Here is a 22038-nt window from a genome sequence, read left to right as displayed (position 1 = left end):
TTGAGTAGGGAAAAAAAGAAAGAATTCTGCATAGACCTGACTAACATTTGACTCTTCCTGGCATTTTCTGACAGTTTTGTTCTCAATCATTCATATTTATAGGAGTATTTAAGTGGTCTGTATTCATGGTAGTTCTGTATGAAATGAGAAAGAAAAACAAATCCTCTAATATTAAAGTAACTCCTTGAAAATATTGCCTTTTTAATTATTTTTGTGCCACAGAGTATGCAAAACTGGCTGCCAGCAGACCATTACTAAAAATGGTCGGTGTCCAACCCACGCACATAGCTATTTATGGCACTGCAGCTCAATGTCTGGGGGTCTGTAGTCTCCTCTAGCTGACCTCTGTAGAATACATTTTTTTTACTTATTTCTTCTTTTTTTAATAGCTGTATTTATCAAACAAAAATCACACAGATATTTTCAAATTTGTCATACATACATTATTCACAAATCTCTGTAATTTCTGTCAGACATAGCATAACCATAAACATATTCTAAGAGAATAGCTGTAATTAGCATTTTAAGAAGAATAAACAGTTTTCTTAATTGTTTGCTTGAAGCGCAGCATTTAGACAGCTTTGCCAGTACATCCATGAGAAACACATCCTACTAATCTAAGTAACAGGGCAAATCCCAATGACCAAATCCTGCCTGGTCCCACAATTTATATGTCTATTCACAAGATGACCTGTGTGGTCCTAAGAGCTGCCATATTTTGATTCTGTTTCTTAAAAGAAAAACATAAAACATGGTATATTCCAGCTAATCATTACTTATTGCCAGTGGCAGTGCTAGCCCAGCCAACCCTTCATTCTTCCACCAGATCTCAGAGAGTGAGGACCATCTTACTCTTCCTGAGGACTAGCTCAGCCTGGGCAAGGCACTTGGCCATTCTCACTAGCGATTCTGTAGGCTGGGTGGAACCAGGTCTGGCTGAACTAAATTTTGGTTATCTATCTCGGACTCATTTTGCACGTGTCTGTTGTTATATCTGACCTAGAAATGCAAGTGGTTTTGAAATAAAAAAGAAATGCTGAAACAAGCATTTTATTAACCTCTGCTAAACTCTGCTCGAGTTCTTTTCCAGTTTTGGATGCTTAGTTGAAAAGGAGTGTGCGCAGAGGAGCCAAGGAGTATGTTCCACACACTACCAAATCCCACTACAGGCAGCTAAAACAGTATTCTGGCTTTATATGTCTTATTCCAGCTACATATGGCACATGGATGAGTTACACCTCCTTCAGTCTTGATCTTTGACAACTTAAGGGCTTATTTTATACCTCATTCTATACATAAAATTAGAATAATATTAGTATTTGGACACTTTTTAAATGACATGGAGGTACATGAAAAGGTGAAAAATAAAGACAAATACAACGATGGTGATTTTGCAGATTTCTCATAAGAAAACAACTGTAATGATAATTTTTTTTCAAGCTTTAAGACGCACTTAATTCAGATAAAATGCAATGGCCTTCAGTCCCTGTTGTTGGTGGACATGAACTCCACAGTGTAAAGATTTCAGCAAGTAGCACTGCATCTTGAATCAAACGGCTTGTCTTATTGCTGGTTGGTGATTGTGGACATTATGTGCCACTGCCTTTTCTTTATAACTGAGATTAGTGTTTTACAACACTGCCAAATTCTGCAGTTCGGAACTGACATATAGACGGAGGCATCTGAGCCATCACTGACATTTGGCATTCCTTGCCTCATTTCTGGCAGAGCTGCCTCTGGCAGTGACATTCCTGGCCCAAATCTCTCTCAATGAAATCACTGGCAAATTTCCCAACACCTTGAATAAGAACAGAATTGGGTCCCATAACCAGAAGATGCATGTGCATCTCTCATCATACTGTAAGCAGCAAATGGTCATGATTGCTATCTAGCAATCCAAACTGAGGGGCTGGTGACATCTGAGAGTGAGTTGATTATATTAACACTCAAAGGCATAGACAGAACTTATTTACAACACCAGAAAAGATATCGCCTTGCCTAAGGGAAATCATACAAGGCAAAATCTATTCTAACTACCTTAAAATATTCCTTCTCTGATTCAAGTCACTTACTTACCGGGGGGGGGGAAGCAACTCAAAAACATCCCTCCTTGCTGATCAAAAGACAAAAACATGACATAAGCGATTGCTAAAAGTATAAAAAAATATAAAAAATATTTTGTTTAGACTATTTTTCATTAAAATCCACCTGTGTGATTCATTTCCCTGAACATTCTTTGGAAAGAAAACAGCCCAAAAAGAAAATCCTTAAAATATATTTTCTACTTTTTGTACATTTTTTAGAAAGGGTTTTCTTTATTTCATTCTGGATGAGTCAATGTAATTCAGCATTTATAAAACTGTAGTGCAGGAAACTTTTCACAAAATCTTAGAGCAGTAAGAGGCAAAACAGAAACACTGTTTTAGAAGCAGCAGGTACCATTTCTAATCTAGGACCTGTACTGAAGGATAAAACTTTGCAATGGAACAATTAATAAAGGAACCCATTAAGGTCTGATTGTTGCTGCTAAAAAGGAAGGTTGAATTTCAGCCCTTTGAAGTAACTGAGAATGATTCAGGCCTCATTACAGAGATATAATCTACATTCATACATTTATGTTAGTGATTCAAATCTATTGGGACAGATTGAATTCCATTAAATAGTGCATCTTTCCTGTGGAACTTTTCTCAGGCTTTCTCAGGCTAACCTAAGAGGTGACCTGACAATACAAAGTAGTGGGGTATTTAGGGATTCAACTGTGCTATAAAAGAAAGGCTATACAGAAAGTAGAAAAAAGAATGAGATATAATCTAAAAAGCTATGTCAGCTTTTCATTTGGACTCTGTTTTGTAAATGCCCTCCCTGTCATCACACAGGATTGAAAAGGACTCTATGCATTGTAGTAGTTTTAAGTACTGCACTGAATATTGCACCTGCTAGAAGCAGATTTAATATGAAATTCTGGATATGTGGGTTTTGTTCTTAACCACAAGATCTTACAACCAACATACAGCCAATCACAAGCTAGAAATAGGTCTAAGCAGAACTCTTCTTGAGAAGAGTAAATTCAAGAGGGTACCTATTTTTTTAAAGGATTAGGGTCTAAATATATCTGTTTGACCCCCCCACTGCTATTTTCTCCTGCCACCAGAGATCCTAAAATGCCAATTCATTGTATTTTCCAGCATTTGACAGGAAAAAGAGAAAAAATGAAAGGTTTCTTCAAATGTATAGTTTTAAGACATTATGGTAATTATTTATGATTTAAGCTGTTGGAATCAAAAGAAATTCAATTTTAGAAATAACGTGTTGTACCTTTCCTGACCTAGACAGCAAGCAAACACTGGCATCAGCTTTGTAGACGTACATGTAAGCTGTCAGGCATTCATCGAAGAGTAGGCTTTTGCTTTTCATTTTGGTTTTATTTCTTTTTTTATTAGTTGCCACAAAAGGAAAGCCTAAATCAGATTCACCAAAAATTTTCTGAAATGCTTTGCACTCAGTGCAAATACATGCAGAATAAATACTCTGAAGTACCATAAACAACATCATAAAACATATTGATTCTAACATTAAATGGTTTCATATTTAAGGCTGTTTAAATGTCACCCCACAGAAGTTGAACACATAAATTTAGGAGCCGACTCTCTCCAGAATAAACACCATAATTGGAGAAAATAATTTCTAATTTCTGTTGTGAAGTTAACAATATATTTAACACCCTAATCTAATGAATCAGTCTAATTTTAGAACTATTTGTTCTTTTCTGCATTTTCTGTTGTTTAATATTGACTCCAAATGCCAAATGTAATTGCACAGGCAGTTTTCCATTGCATTCCACTGATCTGTGTTATTAAACTGCCTCTACTTCAAAAAAGTTCTGGTTTTACGTATTGAGTAACTCACTGTGTTTCTGTACTGCTTCACTTCTCCGCTATTCCATTCTCTTAGTGAATGTTCCACCTACTTGCATTCCAAAACAGTTATTTTACAATACTAAATACTGAACCAAAATTTAATGTCTTGCATGCTGCCCATATCCTGTCAGTCCTGATCCCTTATCCTGGTGTTAAAAGATAGTACATCATATGGAAGATGCCTGTTAATTACTGGGAAAGTTGACAATTCAGTGATGGGCTAGAAATATGAATCTGTCATAACATTCAGTATGTAAAATGACAAATCCATTAGGAGAGATGGAATCAAAGGAAAAACCAACATATGCCCCTCCAGGAAAATAATAGCTTGAAAAATCGCTTTAAAATAGCCTTAAAAATGGAAAATTTGTTTCTTTCTGGCAAAGGAAACTGCATTAGTTAAAAAAAAAACAGCAAAACATTCAGACAGATTTTATGGGGAAACCTTTGCAATCCCAATAAAGCCCCTTTTGCTTTGAAGTCAGATGCATGATTCAGTAAATGACTCATGTTAGCAATTAGAAAATGGTCATTTAGGGCCCCGATTTCTTTTGAGACAAGGAGGGTGAGGGTGGGGAGACACAATAAATCTTGAGAGGCTTAAAAGGAAGAGCAGGCTAAAGCATGAACTTTTTATTTCAGCAACGGAAGCGAGAAATCAGTGATTCATTGATTCATTAAAGGAGGGAGAAAGACCTCCATGGAAGCTGGCAAAGAAGGAAAAGAAGCTAATTACATCTCTTCCCTTTTTACTTTCTCTGACCAGCATATAATCTGCTTTTCCAGGGTCTGCCTGTAGTATATACTTCTTTCCAACCTCTCCATCCAATCCCTCCTCCAGCGGGGGGGGGAGGGGGGAGGGGGAGATCTAGCAGGCAACAAGCTCCAGGTGGCTTTTTCAAGCACTTCACTGCCAAAAAAATAAAATCCTCCGCTAAAACACAAATTTCTTGGGGGGGGGGGGGGGGGGGGTGGGGGGGGTGGGGGGGGTGGCGGGTGTGATGTGATGTGATGTGATGTGATGTGTGAATGGGGGGAGGGAAGCCTCCTTAGAGGGGATTGGTTCAGCCTGGACGAAAGGGAAATTAGTAAAGCATGAGTCCCCAAGCCATGCTGGTGGCCGGCGCTCCGAGAAGAACACTTTAGGAGCAATTAGCAGCAAGCCAGCTGCTGCTGAGGAGGAGAGGGAGAGCAACTCCCAAAACTTCCTCCGCAGCAGCAGCAGGCACCACTCGCTCCAACTGCAAAAGGATTTCAGATGTCCCACCCCTGTTTGACCCCCTGCAAATAAGGGTTGACCACTAGAGCCACATCCTACCTCTAACTTGTAATCGCTGACATTTAGGCTATAGCTTCCAACCTGTTTACAACCAAAGGGGGAGAGACAAGTTGGGATTTCTGTTTTTCTCTCTTAATTTTTTTTTTTTAATACTGTTCTGGAGAATTCAAAGCAAAACAAAGAAACTGTCTCCTAGGGTTGTCAGTGAGAAAGGACGAGTTGTGTAACTGGTTTGGGATTTGCAAAAAGGCGAGGGGGTGGGGATCAGAAGAAGGTGCAAAACCACAAAGTGTGAGTGCGTGTGCGTAAAGGGGAGAGTGTGTGAAAAATCCCTTCCAGCACCCTTTTTCTGCTGGTTATTATTTATTTTTGTTGTTGTTGACTTTGCTGTCATCTATTTTTCAGACCTTTCTGCATCTAAGATGGTGAAGAAAGGAGTGAGGAAGAGAACAAAATAACTACTGGGAAGTCTCAAACCAGGTTGGGGAGTGTGTGTGTATGTGGGGGGGTGGGGTGGGGAAGGGAAAAAGGAAAGAGGATTAACCACAGCAAACCCCCCCCCACCCAAAAAAAAAAAAAACCCCAATCAACAGCTCTTTTTTCTGAGGGAGGACTCGAAGGATTAAAAGGCAGCAACTTCTGAGGCAATTTGTCCCCTGAGTTATGGATGTTGGTGCACTTACTTCAGGCCAGATCAGAGCTCAGAGGGACCTAACCAGAAGCAGCAACCACTGGCTCTCCACTTGCCTTTTACCAGGTTTTACCCTTCCAGTATGTTTCATTTGATAAGACATTTTCCAGCGCCCAGAGTTTCAGTACAATGTGCAAATGGATACTGACAAATGGTGCCTCAGCCTTTTCCCACCTGCCTTGTTGCTGCTTGCTGCTGCTCTTCTTGGTGTCTTCTGTGCCTGTCACCTGCCATGACCTCGGCCAGGACATGCTGTCCCCGGAGGCCACCAACTCTTCTTCATCATCCTCCTCCTTCCCCTCGTCCTTCTCCTCTCCTTCCAGTGCGGGGAGACACGTGCGGAGCTACAATCACCTCCAAGGAGACGTGCGCAAGAGGAAGCTCTACTCTTACAACAAGTACTTTCTCAAGATTGAGAAGAACGGCAAGGTCAGCGGCACCAAGAAAGAGAACTGCCCCTTCAGTAAGTACGGCTCTGCCGCCGCGCTGCCGGGCAGCGGCTGCTGCCCCCCCCCCGAGCGCCGCGGGCGCGGCAGCCCCGGGCCCAGAGCGCCCGAGCCCCCTCGCTGGGGAGGGAAGGGGAAGGTGACGCCTCGGCGGGGAGGGGGCGCGGGGCAGAAGTGAGGTGGGGTGGGCTCGGCTCCTCCGGGATGCCGCTCCCTGCCAGCCCGTATCTGCAAATCTCTCCGGTTACGTTTGTTTTGCAAATGGCTTCGCCGAGCACAGTTTATTTCTTTGCCTGGCAGAAGAGCAAGTTAGAAAGATTTGTAAGGATGTGGCGGGGGGGGGGGCATTGTCTCCCGAATCTGAAAATCATTATCCCCTGTCATTAAAGTGCCTTGACGAGAACGCTATATTGAAACAATGCATCGATTTCCCCCATGCACACACACGCTCTTCTCCCCGAACCGTACAAGAGCTCTGCTCCACGCTCCCTCCTCCCCGAGCCTGGAAAAGGGGGTTTTCCTTCGGGCTGGGATTTTGCCTGGGTTTGCTCTCCGCTGTGGGGGTGCCCGGCGGGCGCTGGGAGCCAGTGCGCGGCCGCGCAGCCGCCCGCGGTAAGGCGATGCTCGTGCCTGCTGCGCCCCGTCGCCGCGCCGCTCCCGGGCTGCAGCGCCGCTATACTACTTACTACTCGCTCCATTGTAAACATCTGGGCCTGGATTCGCACAGACCTCACACGCATTTCATTGTCTCTTTTTTTTTTTTTTTTAAAGAAATTATTTCAAATTAAAAGTCATATGGCCGTTTCCCTGGCTGTGGTTTCAAGCTTTTCTGTAGTACTAATTAGGCTTTTAGTAATAACAATGCTTCTAGTAATGTATTTTTGGCTGTCAGTGCTAGAAATGTACCCTTTTTTTGATTTTTCCTGCCTGTGCAATCTCAAATTGAAGTAACTGTAGTAAATCACAATATATTGCATTGTAATTTAAGTGACTGCATCCCACTATAGGAGCATGCTGAAAAAGTAAGCTCTGTTATGCAAGTGTTGGAGGAAACTCTCTTAACTTGCTTCACTGGTGGAGAACCATGTTTTGGTTCTTGGACTGTCTTACATAAATCCAGATAAACCTGAGGATAAATCTTCTGTTAAATTAAAACAACTTTAACTTAAGTAGATCCCTTGTTAGCTAATGTGTAAAGTATGGAGTACTTTAGCAGGTTGCCATGCTGTATGATAGACGTTGCTGTTAATTCCACTGTATTTTTATTAAATACCCGTAATATAGGCTTGCAAACAGGGAGGAGAGGGCTGCTGTATCATATTGTCACTACTTCATTTGCTCCACATTGCAACTTCATACTTTATCATGCACTTAATGTTTGTAAAAGCTTTAGATGTCAAAGCAGCTGAATCTTACCACCTCCCTTTCTATATTTCATAGAAAGCCAAATTCTTGAAAAACAGAACTATGATGAAGGCTTCACTTTGAATTTGTGTGGAATGAGGTCCTAGCACTGTATTTCTTAGATTACTTTTATTTGTGGAGGACAGCGTCATTCCCCTAAAATGGGATTCTGAAAGCTTTGTGTGCATCTCAGAACGTCAAGCCATTCTGTGTAGAATATCACTGCCAAAAAGGCTATAAGGGGCCCAATCTGACAACAGTGTATTCAGAGAAGTAACTATTCATCTGAGCAGTCCCGCTTAGCCAGCAGAACTGTTCAGTGAGTAAAGTTGCACGTGTGCATGAGCTTCTGCAAGATCTTGCCAAGAAGAGGTAGAATACACTGAAATACACATATAAATCTTTCTACTCTTTCAGTCTACGTGCAAGAACAACCCCTGTAACTATAGGGTGTGATTTATTTATTTATTTATTTATTTCTAGTTTTCCAGGCATTGCATCAGAAAGAGAATTGGCATTCTTGGTGATGTCATGGTTATTGTCACATCTGCAGAGTACCTACTGAAAAAGAGAAGAATGTAATTTTTTTCATATAAATGCAAACCAATGCCATTATTATACATAGCTGTATCCTGTCCCTCAGGTTTATGTCCAGTGAAGAAAAGACTCCCATTGTCTTAAAACTTGCAACTTGCTAACCACACTTACATCACGAAGTCAGACGTAGTGTACAACATCTTTAAATACAAAACAATTAGGATCTTGCTAGCAGAAGATAGGTCAAACAGTTGTATGTTCTTCTTTAATAGTCATTATAATTTGCAGTAGGAAATGGTGTTTTCTGTAAAAGCACATAGGCTGAGACCATTTAAGTAAATATTTACTGTGCCTTAATTTCAAGGGTGTCTGTGTAGCAAAATGTTGCAAGTGATTCACAAAATCTATGCTTTTCATAACCTCACATGTAGCTGTGCAATCAGAATGCCGCTGTAATCCCCAGCTGGACTGATTCCATCCAAATATGTGGTATCATTAAGGTAGTCTAAAATATGTAATTACATGCAAACAAATTTCTGCCATGCATAAAGGGTTAGTCAGCCAGCCCACTAAATTGTAGCCTGTTTAATATTAAAGGCTATTTAATCTCTAATATAAGTTCTTCTTTCAAAACCACGCTTTCCTAAACAAATAATAGTGACTATTGACACACAAGACTTTGTTTGAAATATTCTAATTTGGGGGCTAATTCTCTCTTTCTCATATGCTAATGTTTAAAATCCATTTATGCTGCAGTAAAGCCTTATCTGTAGGGCTGTAAGATCACAATATGTTGTGTAATTAGACAATAGCTTTCATGGCTGGCTGCCAATTAAGCACTGTCAAGTAAGAAGAACAATTGGAGAAAGTCAGAATAAACATTCAAAAAACAGAATTTAGTCCCCAGCCTTTAAAATGTCTCAAGTAGCATTCATAGATTTGCTCTATAAATATTGTGTTGAGTGCACTAAATAAGTTTACTTTGGCAGATGTTTTCCAACTTGACTGCTTGGAACTATTCCATCAGCCTTTCTCTACCTATAGGGTAATGGGAACAGAGGTGGCTTCTGACTGCTCTGTCAGGAGGCTGGGGGAACTTGCAGCATTTGGCATAGATGAAGGGTGTCTGTCACTAGATCGAAGTAGGACGCTTTTTAGGTTTTGTTTTATTGTTCCTTACATCTGGATTTTTGTCCTCAAAATGCAACTACTCAGTACTAGCTCATCCCTCAGCACCACAGCTGTGAAGTCCCTTGCCCCTGTTCTTGATAGGTCCATTTGCATGCATGAATAAGGAGAGCTGTACTGCTTTCTGGTGACTTAAGTACTTGGGGGGGGGGGGGGGGAAACAAAACCAAAAAACCTCCAAAGAGTAATTACAAAAGCTTTTGCTATAACTTGAGATCTGGGCTGACCAAGAGGAGCTTAAGCCATATATAAAAATGGAGAGAAAACTGCATGTGTGCAGATTCTGACTTTACTTGCATCCAGAAAGCTTTCTTGAAGATAGTGAAACTCTTTGGGTTTAATGAACAGCATGCATTGGGCTACATGATATATGATAAGCTGGTTCAGGAAAACTTGAACATATTTTCGAGTGTTATGCTATTTTTAATTGACTTTTAAGGCAATTTTTAAGCGTTATGAAGCACACACTTCAAATTTACAGGACAGATCTTAGTAGCTGAAGAATGGTAACACAATATGCAATGCTCAATTAGCAGCAGCTAACCTGCAGTCTGTAGGGGGAGTTCTGCCTGAACAAGGATTGCAGGATCAGGCCATTATTTAGGTACGTGTTTAGGGAGTGGAGTCTGTGTCATTGAGCCTGGATATTAGTGGGAAGAATTGCTGGAGTGATTCCTGCGGGCTTTGGACCAAGCAGTGCTATGCAAAACCTACGGTAGATGGCGGCACAGCCACTGTCTGGTGTCACCTCTGCTTGAAGTAGGTGGACAAGAAGGGGATGGATCCTCAAGCTGTATGAGCTAATTTAGCTCAAGCAAAGCTAAAAGGGCTTATACCAGCTGAGAGGCTATTAATTGGCCTTCTGAGCATCCACAGTGGATTAATCCAAACAGTGCAAAGGCACTGCAATTGCAGAATAAGAGCATGTACTGGGGGAGCTAGCATGAAATAATTAGCTACTTCTCACAAGCTAACCTATTCCAGGCTTTTCCCCTGAGTATGCGATTATCTTTTATACATAGCTTTAGGATCTGCTAAAGTCCCTGATAGTCTTTGGTTTTTGCTTTAGTTAGTGTGGGATCAGATTAGCAACATAGTGACTAATAGCAAGAAAGTTTTGAGCCTCATTCTGTAGCCCAAAAGATTGTAAACAACCACTCTAATTGCTAGAAATGCTGAATGTTACTACTGAGGGTTTTAAGTGTGTGCACATATACATGACATATAAATACAGATTTATACTATATATTGGGTTATATACATAAAAATAGCATTAAAAGTGTTTTGATTAAGTATACTCAGTTTGATACTCAGTTTTTTGGTTATACCTCAGGTGTAATAAAATCATAAAGCTGGATAGGTACATTAACCTCAGATGTACAGCTCAAACCAGATTAGAATACTTGGCAAAATATGTTCTTTTGCTACTGAACATTTTTTTAAGCTAGCTGTTTGGGGTTATCGACTCTTCACAAGCTGGTGTTTGTAAATTAATATGAGAACTTTTCTCCATTTTTCTAAAGACTAATTAGTGGGCGTATGTGTTTTGTTGTTTTACTCTCCATAGAGATCGGGTTTATTTTTTTTACCAATTAAAAAAAAACTTAAAATAGGAAATAATACTGTCTTAGTGAAGTAATTTGAATATTAGATTCTTTAATATGAAATTTATATGTTCTTATGGAGATGATTTCTCACTTTAAGTCTTTTTTTTCTTTCCCCTGCAGAACTCAGTTACATACTTTATAACCAGCAGTATACAACCTTAGGCACTTAGGATTTATGAATGTGGAAAGAATTGTACTATTTAATGTCTACATGATGCTCTCCTGTTACCCTTACTGCATTCCTGCCTTGTGGACCCTCCATGCTGATACTGTAGCCCTGTCATAAATCTGTTCAAAATATACAGTTGTAAGAAGTCTTTTTGTCTTCATAAATCTAACTTATAGCCACTTGCAAAAAAAGAAAGAGTTAGGGGCAACTGGAAGTTTGTTCTTCTTAAAACCTCAGAAGAATGAGACCAAGGGGCATACAGGCTTATAGATGCTGTGCTGCTGTTTTAATGGGAGGGTTCTCAGGTAGTGGCTTGGTCAAAGCTTCCCTTGAAGATGGTGTTAGCTGAGTGAGCACTATAGAATGTGCTTACACTTTTGAAACATCTTGGATGCATTCAGTCGTAGGATAAGATCCTCTGTTTTGAAATAAGGCATTTTAAGATGACTTTCAGATGTCTTTGAGCTGTGTGCGTGAATAGGTGCCTTTTCACTTCAAATGGGAGTCAGATCCTGCAATAGGGGAGTTTTCTTCCACAGAGCCTTTCATTTTGGAAAAGAAAAAACCCTTCTATGAGCAAATCTTGTTAACCTGTGTGTCTTAAGTTAAAAATAGCAGGTACCTGTATGAACATAGGAAAACATCTCCTCTCATGGAGGATTCCTGACTCTTCCTCTGAGCGAGTAATATAATCGCAGAAGGAAGGTTCTAAATAGGGAAAAAACATCTTTGTAAACAATATTGTATTTTTATTCTTAAGCTTAATATTTGGGATGATAGAAATAGTGTCAGCAAAGCAGAGAAATGATTCGGTCAACTTGGGATTTGTTATAATGCTCCCTTCATGGCCTGTTTTTGTTTGTTTGTTTTCTCAGTTTTCTGAAGAGCTTTCTGAATCAAGCTCTTACAGTCCCTTCTTCCCCAAAATAGCACTGAGTTGAAATTTCAGTTTGCACATTTTGAACACTTGCTACCATTGCTTGCAGTCACCATAAGACACTGAACTACCTTATCCTAATATTCTGGGGTTTATCATCTAATGACCTCTTTGACACTTTGAACAGCACAAATAGTTTGAATGTTTATCAGCATTACCAACCAACGTCAGCTTGATGAGACTGCATGGAGAAGTAAGCTTTGCTTGCTTTGGGCTATGAAAACCAAATTATCAGATCAGAAATGGAGGATGCATTTAGTTAACGTGAGCACGTGTATGTTTCTTGGTCGGTAGGTATACTAGTACTGCTAGTCTAACTGTATGTACTTATCAAACAAATTTTCCTTCTTTTGCTTCAACAACTTATTTTGATGCAATATTTTAATATCTTGCAGCCTTTCATTGTTCAGATACTTTGAACACAAAAAAGTAGCCAATGGTACTTGCAACCATTAGTTCTGTTAACTGGAAAGATCTTTTCCTAGCAGTATTAATTGCTTTTGTTGCTAGTGCCAATTTGTTGTAAAACATCTCTGTTAGTTACAACATAGTAAAAAGGAGACAGGAAATGCTGTTATGTGAAGTTTTGAAAAGTCAGCCTGGGAAAGCTCTCTGTGTTTATGAAGAAAATGAAAATATTCAAGGGGAGGAGTGAGGAGGAAGTGGCTTACACTTTAATCACTGAATGGATATTAAAACTGAATTAATTAGCCGAGTGGATTAATAAAACTGATTATGCTACTTCATGAGTATAGTGCAACAAATGGAAGTTGCAGGGGAAAGAAATGGTTACAAGTGAGCCAGGTCACACGCTAAATAATGGCTTTAAAGACACTCTTTGCTTTTAAATTAGGTCACTCGTATTCTTTCTTTGAACATTCAGTTCTAATTGCAACAGTAAATCAAAGAATGCATTCAAAGTAGGTTCCCATGTAAAGTGGACAACTGGACAGTGCCTTTTTACTGCTACTAACACGTGCATCCAATTACTGGGTTGATATACTCAGTGTCAGCTGTAAAGCATTCCCCTATTTTATAGTTAGCCTAAAGAATTATCAGCCTGTCCCCTTTCACATTTACCTCTAATCTGTCAGTAGTGTATATCTTCTACAGTTAAAGAGGAATTTTCACACGCATCGAAGCTGACTTTCAAAAAAAAAAAGGAAATGTTGAAACTACACCAAAAAGTTTCATTCCTTTTCCTCCTCCCCCCTTTTGCAATTTCTAATGTTGTGCAAGAGAGGAAAAGGCTACGGATTCTAGAAACATGAATGCTCATGAATTTTATATAAAAACAAGGATCAGATCTTTCATAAACCTTGATTTAGTAAAGCAATATGATGCCTATTCCTTTCATGGTGGAAAACATATGTGAAGGGCAATAAACTTAGTTGGTTTTTGCAGTTCCTGACTCTTCCTCCTACATGGGGAGCAGAGGTGAAAATGGGGGGCCTGAGGAGTCTAGTTGCTCTTCCTTCTGCCACTGATATTAGAGGTTCAAAACATTACCTAGAAATAAAGGAAATATAAGTTTTCTTTCAGGTTCCCGATGCACGTCTGTGCAGCTGTAGTCAGTGTGTGTGTGAGTTGGGGAGGGAACGCTGAAGCATTTTGGAAGTATTCAGGATGTTGTTTAATTGGAATTAAGGCATGGTGCTAAGTGGAGGCTGGGTATAAATCAATGATATTATGCCTGCGTTAGAGGAAGGGGATGGGAAGCGTGATGAGTGCCAGAGCAACACTAGAAAGGATGATAAGAAAGAAATAGGGGCAGCATGTGTCATGAGAGGGGGAGCGTGGCCTACCCATTTTGGCAGCAGTGAACTGTTGGTGATATTGAATTGTCCCGTCTCATCTCACTGCATCAACAGTTTGCTCACAGCCTGAACTTATGAAGCCATTAAGGTGCCTGTTGAATTTGTCTAAAAGTGTGTAATTGGTGTTGGGATATAAACTCTTCCCACTCCCACCCCCAACTTCATTGTATCTTCTCTGACCCTATTCTAGAGATACTATTTGGTAGGTGCTCTGGGATTCTCTTCTTCAGATTATCCTCTTCAAGAGGATTGATAACCTGCTTTATTCCTAATGTCAAAGTCAGTACGGACTACTTGCAAGCAGAAAGGTGGGCAAACTTGCCCTTGGAAGTAATAAGCTATTTAAAGCAGCCACAAGAAAATCTGTGTTAAAGAAGAAAAAAGTTGGGGGTTTTGTTTGTTTGGTTTTTCTTCAATTTTTCACTATGCTAGTACTATCTACTATATTTGTTATGAGAAACATACACCTGAAGGACATCAAGATATCCTAGACTTCTAAGTGTTTTAATATTTTGGGGATGGAATAGGGTATTTTTATGACTGATATGTTTAGTGTTATCAAGTATGTCATATTTTGTAAGCTTATCTTTAAGATTTGAAGTAGTTACATAGTTACAAGCTCATGTATTCAGTAACTGTTACTACAGTGAGCAAGGGAATATATGCTCTAGAATAGGATACAGGATGACTATTTAATATGAAGTAGATTTTATAAGACTGCAGTTTTAGTGCCGCCTTTTCATACATTTTTATGACATTTTAGGAGATGCTAAAGCTCCTGATGTTCACTGAAACAGTCTTTTCACTTCAACAGAACAAAGTTTGTTCTCTGTGTTTTTCCCAGATACTTATTTTTTCCCTATGGTTTTCCTGGGGGTAAACATTAAAAGTGTAAACCATGTTGATCTGGAAGTACCTCTCCCATCCACATGAAGTATCTTAGTACCTGTGGCACATGTCCCTTGGAGGCAAGGCAGGTAACAAAAACCTTCCCCTGAACTTTAACCTTAGCTGACTTCACTGTGTCCTTCTCCCCTGCCTCAGGGGAAGCAGTGGTGCACGTGGCCCATGTTCTGATGACAGGACGCCTTTCCTTTGTCAAAACACTAGTGCTAATAACTGCAATACAGAAATTGCATGCTCACTGAGGATCCGTAGCTGCAAAATTAAATGGTAACATGAAAAGAAGCAGCAGAAAGAGTCTAGAGCTAACCGCGTGAGCTGAGCTGTGGCTGCTTTTTGCTAGTCTGCTTCAAGGTCTAGTCCTGGTTGCTCAGCTAGCTCTTTAGATGCTGAAAAGATAACCTCCTCCTGTAAGAGATACATGTGTGGTTTTGGTGCTACCCTTACCAGGTATCTGGGTCAGCAGTAGATAATTTGGCCAAAGGGCTGTGCTAAGGCCACCACCATGTGTAAACTGGAGCAGAAAGTTAGTACGAGCTGAGTTTCACCAGATGGTACAACCAGACATCCAAACCATTGCAAGCTCTTTAAATTATCAGTTTACCTGGTTCTGACAGAAATAGCTTGGAAGGTGAGTAGCATGTAAGAAATAGAAAGAAATTGTGATTGATTGTTTCAGCTTTTTTACTTACAGGTGAAGATAGTGGGTGAAGGCACATGTTGTGCAAGTATGCTGGTTGTTATGAACAGTAACATTTACTGTCATGTCTGTTAGCTTTTATTCACAGACCAGCATCACCTCTGCTTCCAAAGACCCGTGAGCCCACACAAGCAATGACTCACTTTTGGGACAATGCATAGTTTAAACCACTTAAGCAGCCAAAGCAAAATTTACTAAAGTTAGCGGTGGGAGGTGCAAATGATGCCCTTTCTGAGCCCCAGAAGTGGATTCAATTCAAGCAGTTTTGCTGCTTCCCTTGGGTTTTGCCTTGTGGGCAGCCCTAGTCCTAGGCCAAGAAGGATGGAGGGAGATGCTGAGATCATGCAGACTGGCAATTCTACCCATCCTGGCAATGATGATGTTTCCTATTGCCAACATACTGTGGGAGATGCTGCAGGACAGGGGAAGGGGGACAATACTAACAAAAATCTCTGCTCCAAGTACTATGTAGAGAAATGGACCATTTCTCTCACAGCTTCATGTGCCCGAATAACCTGAGGAGTGGTAATTGGAACCCAATCTGTACATCCCATGGCATTTAGACTATGTAACAGCTATATATTACTTAGTTATTCCTTGGTACTTCCTTTTCTCATATGGCATAAACCAGTCAAGAACAGTGACTGCCGATTGCTTCAAAGCTGATGATAATTGTGTATTAAGGAGCTACAAGACTGAACCTACCGACATTGCTAAAAACATTTTAAGATCACTGTATGGAAGACACAGAAAGATTACTATTAGTAAATGCAGTGTGTAACATACCTTGCTATGGGGCTTTGGATGAGGAAATGCATTTCAGCTGAATGGTATACCTTACAGAACAGCTACTCCTTCAAGGCTGCAACTAAATTGGTTGGGAAAGAAAAGGTCCAACACCAGCATTCTTTGTAGAAGAGTTTGGGGTTTTTTTTGAACTTTAGAAAGGTTCTTAATGACCATGATGGAATTTTTTATCAAAACAAGACTGAAACGCATAAGGGCTGGAATAATGACCTGGGACTGTGGGGAAACTAAAGGCTCATGTCCTTCACCACGAGCTGTGAAGATATGGGCATAAAGGGAGCTAGGGGACTCTTCCGAGTTCTCCATGCTCCTCCTGGTGATGGTCAAGCAACACAGAGGAGGAATCTACTTAAAGGGAAAGGGAAGAAGACTGAACAATTTGGCACAAGGATAGTCTGTGGGAACTAAACTTTGAGTATAGGAAGTGCCATAAAGTGTTAGGTATTATGAAATATCAGGTCCTATATATGTTATCTGTTGTACCCCAAAATTTATAAATGTATTTGACTCTAATCTCTCTTTGACTCCTTGCTGCTTATAAAATGAGGATAGTAATACTTCCTACATGAGCACGGGTGTTATGAAAACAAATTATTTGTGAAACACACCAGTAACTGTGATGAATGCCAGAAAAAAAGCCCACCAGGAGCGTAATACTTCTCTTTTTACAGAAAGGTTTGGATATAAGGAATAGCAAGGTTAGTTTTGTCCTCTTTATAGAATGGGAAAGAGTAAGCTACTTCTTAACTCTAGCAGAGTTAGTTTTTTCTAGTCAAAGGACAAACACCTTAAGATTCCCCCCCACCCCCAAAGTATTCTATAGCTTCTCTTGCAAGCACTCCGTCAAGATTACTCAAAAAATTTGTTGCATAGCATAATACAAAAGTTAATGTATTGGGTTTGTGTGGCAAGGTTTTGGTAGCGGGGGGGGCTACAGGGGTGGCTTCTGTGAGAAGCTGCTAGAAGCTTCCCCTATGTCCGATAAAGTTAATGCCAGCGGGTTCCAAGACGGACCCGCCGCTGGCCAAGGCCGAGCCAATCAGCAACAGTGGTAGCGCCTCTGGGATAACATATTTAAGAAAGGGAAAAGAAGTTACAGGGGAGTAGCAGTTGCAGCCAGAGAGAGAGGAGTGAGAAGATGTGAGAGGAACAACTCTGCAGACACCAAGGTCAGGGAAGAAGGAGGGGGAGGAGGTGCTCCAGGCACCGGAGCAGAGAGATTCCCCTGCAGCCCCTGGTGAAGACCATGGTGAGGCAGGCTGTCCCCCTGCAGCCCATGGAGGTCCACGGTGGAGCAGATATCCACCTGCAGCCCATGGAGGACCCCATGCTGGAGCAGGTGGATGCCCGAAGGAGGCTGTGACCCCATGGGAAGCCTGTGCTGGAGCAGGCTCCTGGCAGGACCTGTGGACCCGTGGCCCCATGGAGAGAGGAGCCCACGCTGAAGCAGGTTTGCTGGCAGGACTTGTGACCCCGCGGGGGACCCACGCTGGAGCAGTCTGTTCCTGAAGGACTGCACCCCGTGGATGGGACCCATGCTGGAGCAGTTCGTGAAGAACTGTAGCCCGTGGGAAGGACTCACATTGGAGAAGTTCGTGAAGGACTGTCTCCCGTGGGAGGGACCCCACGCTGGAGCAGGGGAAGAGTGTGAGTCCTCCTCCCCCTGAGGAGGAAGGAGTGGCAGAAACAACGTGTGATGAACTGACCTCAACCCCCATTCCCCGTCCCCCTGTGCCGCTCGGGGTGGGAGGAGGTAGAGAAAATCAGGAGTAAAGTTAAGCCTGGGAAGAAGGGAGGGGTGGGGGAAGGTGTTTTAAGATTTGGTTTTATTTCTCATTATCCTGCTCTGATTTGACTAGTAATAAATTAAACTAATTTTTCCCCAAGTTGAGTCTGTTTTGCCCATGATGGTAATTGGTGAGTGATCTCCCTGTCCTTATCTCGACCCACGAGCCTTTCGTTTCATATTTTTTCTCCCCTGTCCAGTTGAGGAGGGGGAGTGATAGAGTGGCTTTGGTGGGCACCTGGCATCTAGCCAGGGTCAACTCACCACAGCATAATACAAAAGTTAATGGCAAAATAGCTCCTAACTAAACAGCATGGGTGTAGACGCAAATTAGATCTGTCCTTCTGTCAAGCTGAGCTCTAGATCTGGTTGTGCTGCTTGACCATTATAGTTGAGAGATGTCAAAATTGACTTTGCTTTAAAGGTCTGAACATTAGGATGTTTCAGCTCAAGGATCTATATCATTTCCATGATTAAACAGTTAAAATATAATTGCAGTTTCACTCTTTTCTCTTTACTGTCAGGCCTATCAGTCAAAGAAATTTGAGCCGATCCCTGCCTAATATTTCTAGTATTTGGCCCTATTATACATTTTCAGGACTGCCTTAATTTCCCTGAAATGCTATCTGTGTTGGAGTTAAGCTACTGGAATTATTTGTTTGGTTTTTATTTCTTTTCCTATCTTTTTTATTATTGTTAATTCCATTTAGTGTCACAGACATTATTCTTTCAGTTTAATTTATTAGTTACTTTTACATGTCAAAACTTCTCTTTGAAATGACAGCCATCCAAGTTAAAGTCTTTTCAACTTTAGTGAGAACACATATAATGAGGCTGACGCTTGGCTCGTGGTATTAATCTGGTCTCTTGGTCATTTCTGTGTCTCCTGCTGCAGTCTGCTCTGAAAAAGACATATCTGCAGCTGGGGAGTACATAAGATTAACTTCCACCTCTCTGTGGCTTCTTGCCTCAGACCACACACCAAATAATTCCTCAAAGCATTATCCAGATTTGCTCAAAATTCACCATGCTTGGTTCATTCCTTCAGTTCTGCCACACATGCATTTGTGGACTCTGCTTGCAGCTGATTCTGCTTATGAAACAAAACATTTTGCAAAGATGAGGATTTGGAGACAAACACTATTGTAAAATATCTATAATAATTTTTCTGTGGAACTCTTCCCTTTTTGGTTTTGCTGATTTTGTAAATGTACACAGTAGACCATAAAGGTCAGCAAGATGTAATCTTTTTGTTTTCAACCGTACTCAGGGCATAATAAAGCCTGATCTAGCTTTTCAGTACAGACTGAATTATAGTAACTCCTGTGTCCAAAATGAAATAAATAAAAAAAGCAAACCACAGTGCTTATATTCAGGAAGCTCTTTAGTGCTGTCTGAACTATTAAATTCAATAATGCTACAAAAAAATTGCTGCTGTGCAGATGGAGGAAGTGTTAGCGCTCTTATCCAGGGACCTCCAAACCTTAATCACAGTTTAAAATCCTTAAAAAGGGAGCCACAGATGTGAGGGGTACAAGTATCTGTGCTCACACACCAATGCAGACTCAGGAAATATCTGTAATGATGAGCAGGAAAACCAGTACGTAAAAATATCTAACTACTTTCTGTTACCTTGTGCTTAATACAAGAAGTTATAGCTGAGCTTACCAGACACTTCTCATTAAGTCCATAATGGGGATGGGAACATATTTTTGGTGTTTGAGTAAACTGCAGTCTGGCATTTTCTAATATTCTTATTGTTGGCTTTTCAACTAAATATTTTGTAATGGTAGTTTCAGAATCTTTCTTTCTCCCAGTGCATGAGATCTAATCATTTTCAGAAATATTTCATTGAAAGACCACCAGCCAGATCACGCTTTCTGCTTTTCACAGTAGTCAGTCATAAATATATATAACCTCTTCATTTATAGATGTGTTTTGTGTGCCAAGCTATGGAAGTTCTAAGTGCAAAACTCTTGTTACACACTTACAGACGTACTGATAATGCAAGAGTAGATTGCATGACAATGCAACTAATGTACCACATAAGATGAAGTTTCCAAAGAATCTGTAAGAGCCCTAACAACTAAAGAGCACACTTATATTTTCAGGTGTAATCCTTGTGTAGCTATTGCTGTGAGCACCTCTGAGAACTCTCTCTATCAAGTGTATGATGTAAAACCTCTCACTATGTGAAACATCTTGAGAATAAGTAGAAATCTGTATCATTATTGCAGTATTTGGACACATTAGATTAATGCCTTCAGGAGGACCATAGCATATGCTTTACCCAGCAAAGGATGACAAATGTTAGAGACTTCTAGATATCTAATAATAATCTCAGAGTTTAGTCAGTTAAAGAATTTATCTCATTCTCCTGTTCCAATAAATACCTTGCTAATGAATTCTAGTTAACATGACCTTGTAGCAGAGTTTTTTGTTGTTACTTTTTTTTTTTGCATTCCTCATCCAAATGATAGATTTGTATTCTGATTTTGAAGGAGAGCTGATATTCATAAGTCATATGTCACAAGCCACTAAAAGGGTCAAAATCTTACAGCAGGCCCTTGGTGGCTTGTTAATCTCTCTTTTTTTTCCCCCTCCTTTTTTAAAGGAAACAGACTAGTTCACTTAAATATAATGAGAGCCATGCCTGCCATAGCCTACTTTTTAAACAGTGTCAGCTCAAGTAAGATCTGTCTTATTTCTTCACCTCCTTTTCTTGGCTCCAACAATTAAACACAAAGCTGAAAAATACAGGTTTTTATGGCAGAGCTATTTCATATGTCAAATGAGAAATGGAGGCTGCCATTTTCATAACAGAAAAAAGTGTTAGGGTAGGGAAGTTTTTATTTTCCTTTGTGGCCCCCTTCTAAATTCTCATCAGCAACATGCAAAAGATAAACCTCTATGTTAAATAGGGAGACCAGATGTATGTCTAACCTCTTGCCCTCATTTTTCTAATTGGCTTTCATTAGGAACAAAAATTTAAAATACCTCTAAACAAAAATAACCAATATGGTAAGGTGAACTTTTCAACTGGATAAGAGCTCTATAAAAAGACAGTATTAGAGTCCTGTGTTAGGCCAACAGACTGTTTTACTGTAGTGATACATCTATACTTGGAGCAGTAACTCTGTTTACTTTTGATAAGTAGTGGCAGAAAGTTTGTTGAGTTGCAGCAAAAATGAAAGTAACAAGTAGTTAAAATTCTCACTTGTTAAAGAAAATCTAGAAATACTGTGCTACAGATCTTAGGTTTGCTGTTCAGTGTTAGACTTTTTCATCTCTACAGACATTAGCTAACCAAACCTTGAAATATGGCTGGGTTATTTTCCCCTTTTTCAGAGACAGGGACTGAGGCAGAGAGTTTAAAGACCTGGATTTTCTCCCTTTTATCTTTATTCAAGCTTATTCCACCATAAATCCCTGGATTGATGATTCTACTCTGTTCCTTATTTTGTGTTCACAGCACAAAGGATGACATTCATGTTCGTAATAGAAATGGGAATTGAAGGGTAAAGTGTAATTCTGTTTATTTTGTATAGCAGAGTATGTCTCCAATGTAGATGTATATGTATGATAGATTAAATGATGACTAACACTAGTTAAAGATACAGAAAGTAGAAGAAAAGTTTACAGAAGTGATTGAAAATAGACAATATGCAATTCTGTCTAAATACAGAGGTATTGGAATGTGGCTCCTCTTGGTAAGATGCCCTTCAGCCAGTGGAGTTGAGAAAATTAACAATGTTTGAAAACTAATTGTTCTTAATGAGCAAAGCTAGGAGCTGCTGGTAACCCATAAGCTATCCTTTGGAAGAGTTTGGGAACTGAGTTGATCGTGAAA

The 22038-nt window shown here is 40.2% G+C and overlaps 1 protein-coding gene across 1 annotated transcript in view; it reads left to right on the top strand.

Annotated features, from left to right (window-relative positions):
• The first annotated feature begins 5849 nt into the window (after positions 1–5849).
• Positions 5850–22038, top strand: part of LOC127028863 (fibroblast growth factor 10-like) — a 73391-nt gene continuing 57202 nt past the window's right edge. The window contains exon 1 of the mRNA XM_050914522.1: positions 5850–6350. Within this exon, the coding sequence (XP_050770479.1) occupies positions 6017–6350 (334 nt within the window). The 5' untranslated portion in view covers positions 5850–6016. The remainder of the gene's footprint in view (positions 6351–22038) is intronic.

Source organism: Gymnogyps californianus, unplaced genomic scaffold (genome assembly GCF_018139145.2).
Source record: "Gymnogyps californianus isolate 813 unplaced genomic scaffold, ASM1813914v2 HiC_scaffold_45, whole genome shotgun sequence".
Taxonomy (NCBI): domain Eukaryota; kingdom Metazoa; phylum Chordata; class Aves; order Accipitriformes; family Cathartidae; genus Gymnogyps; species Gymnogyps californianus.
This window is presented reverse-complemented; position numbering and strand designations above follow the sequence as displayed.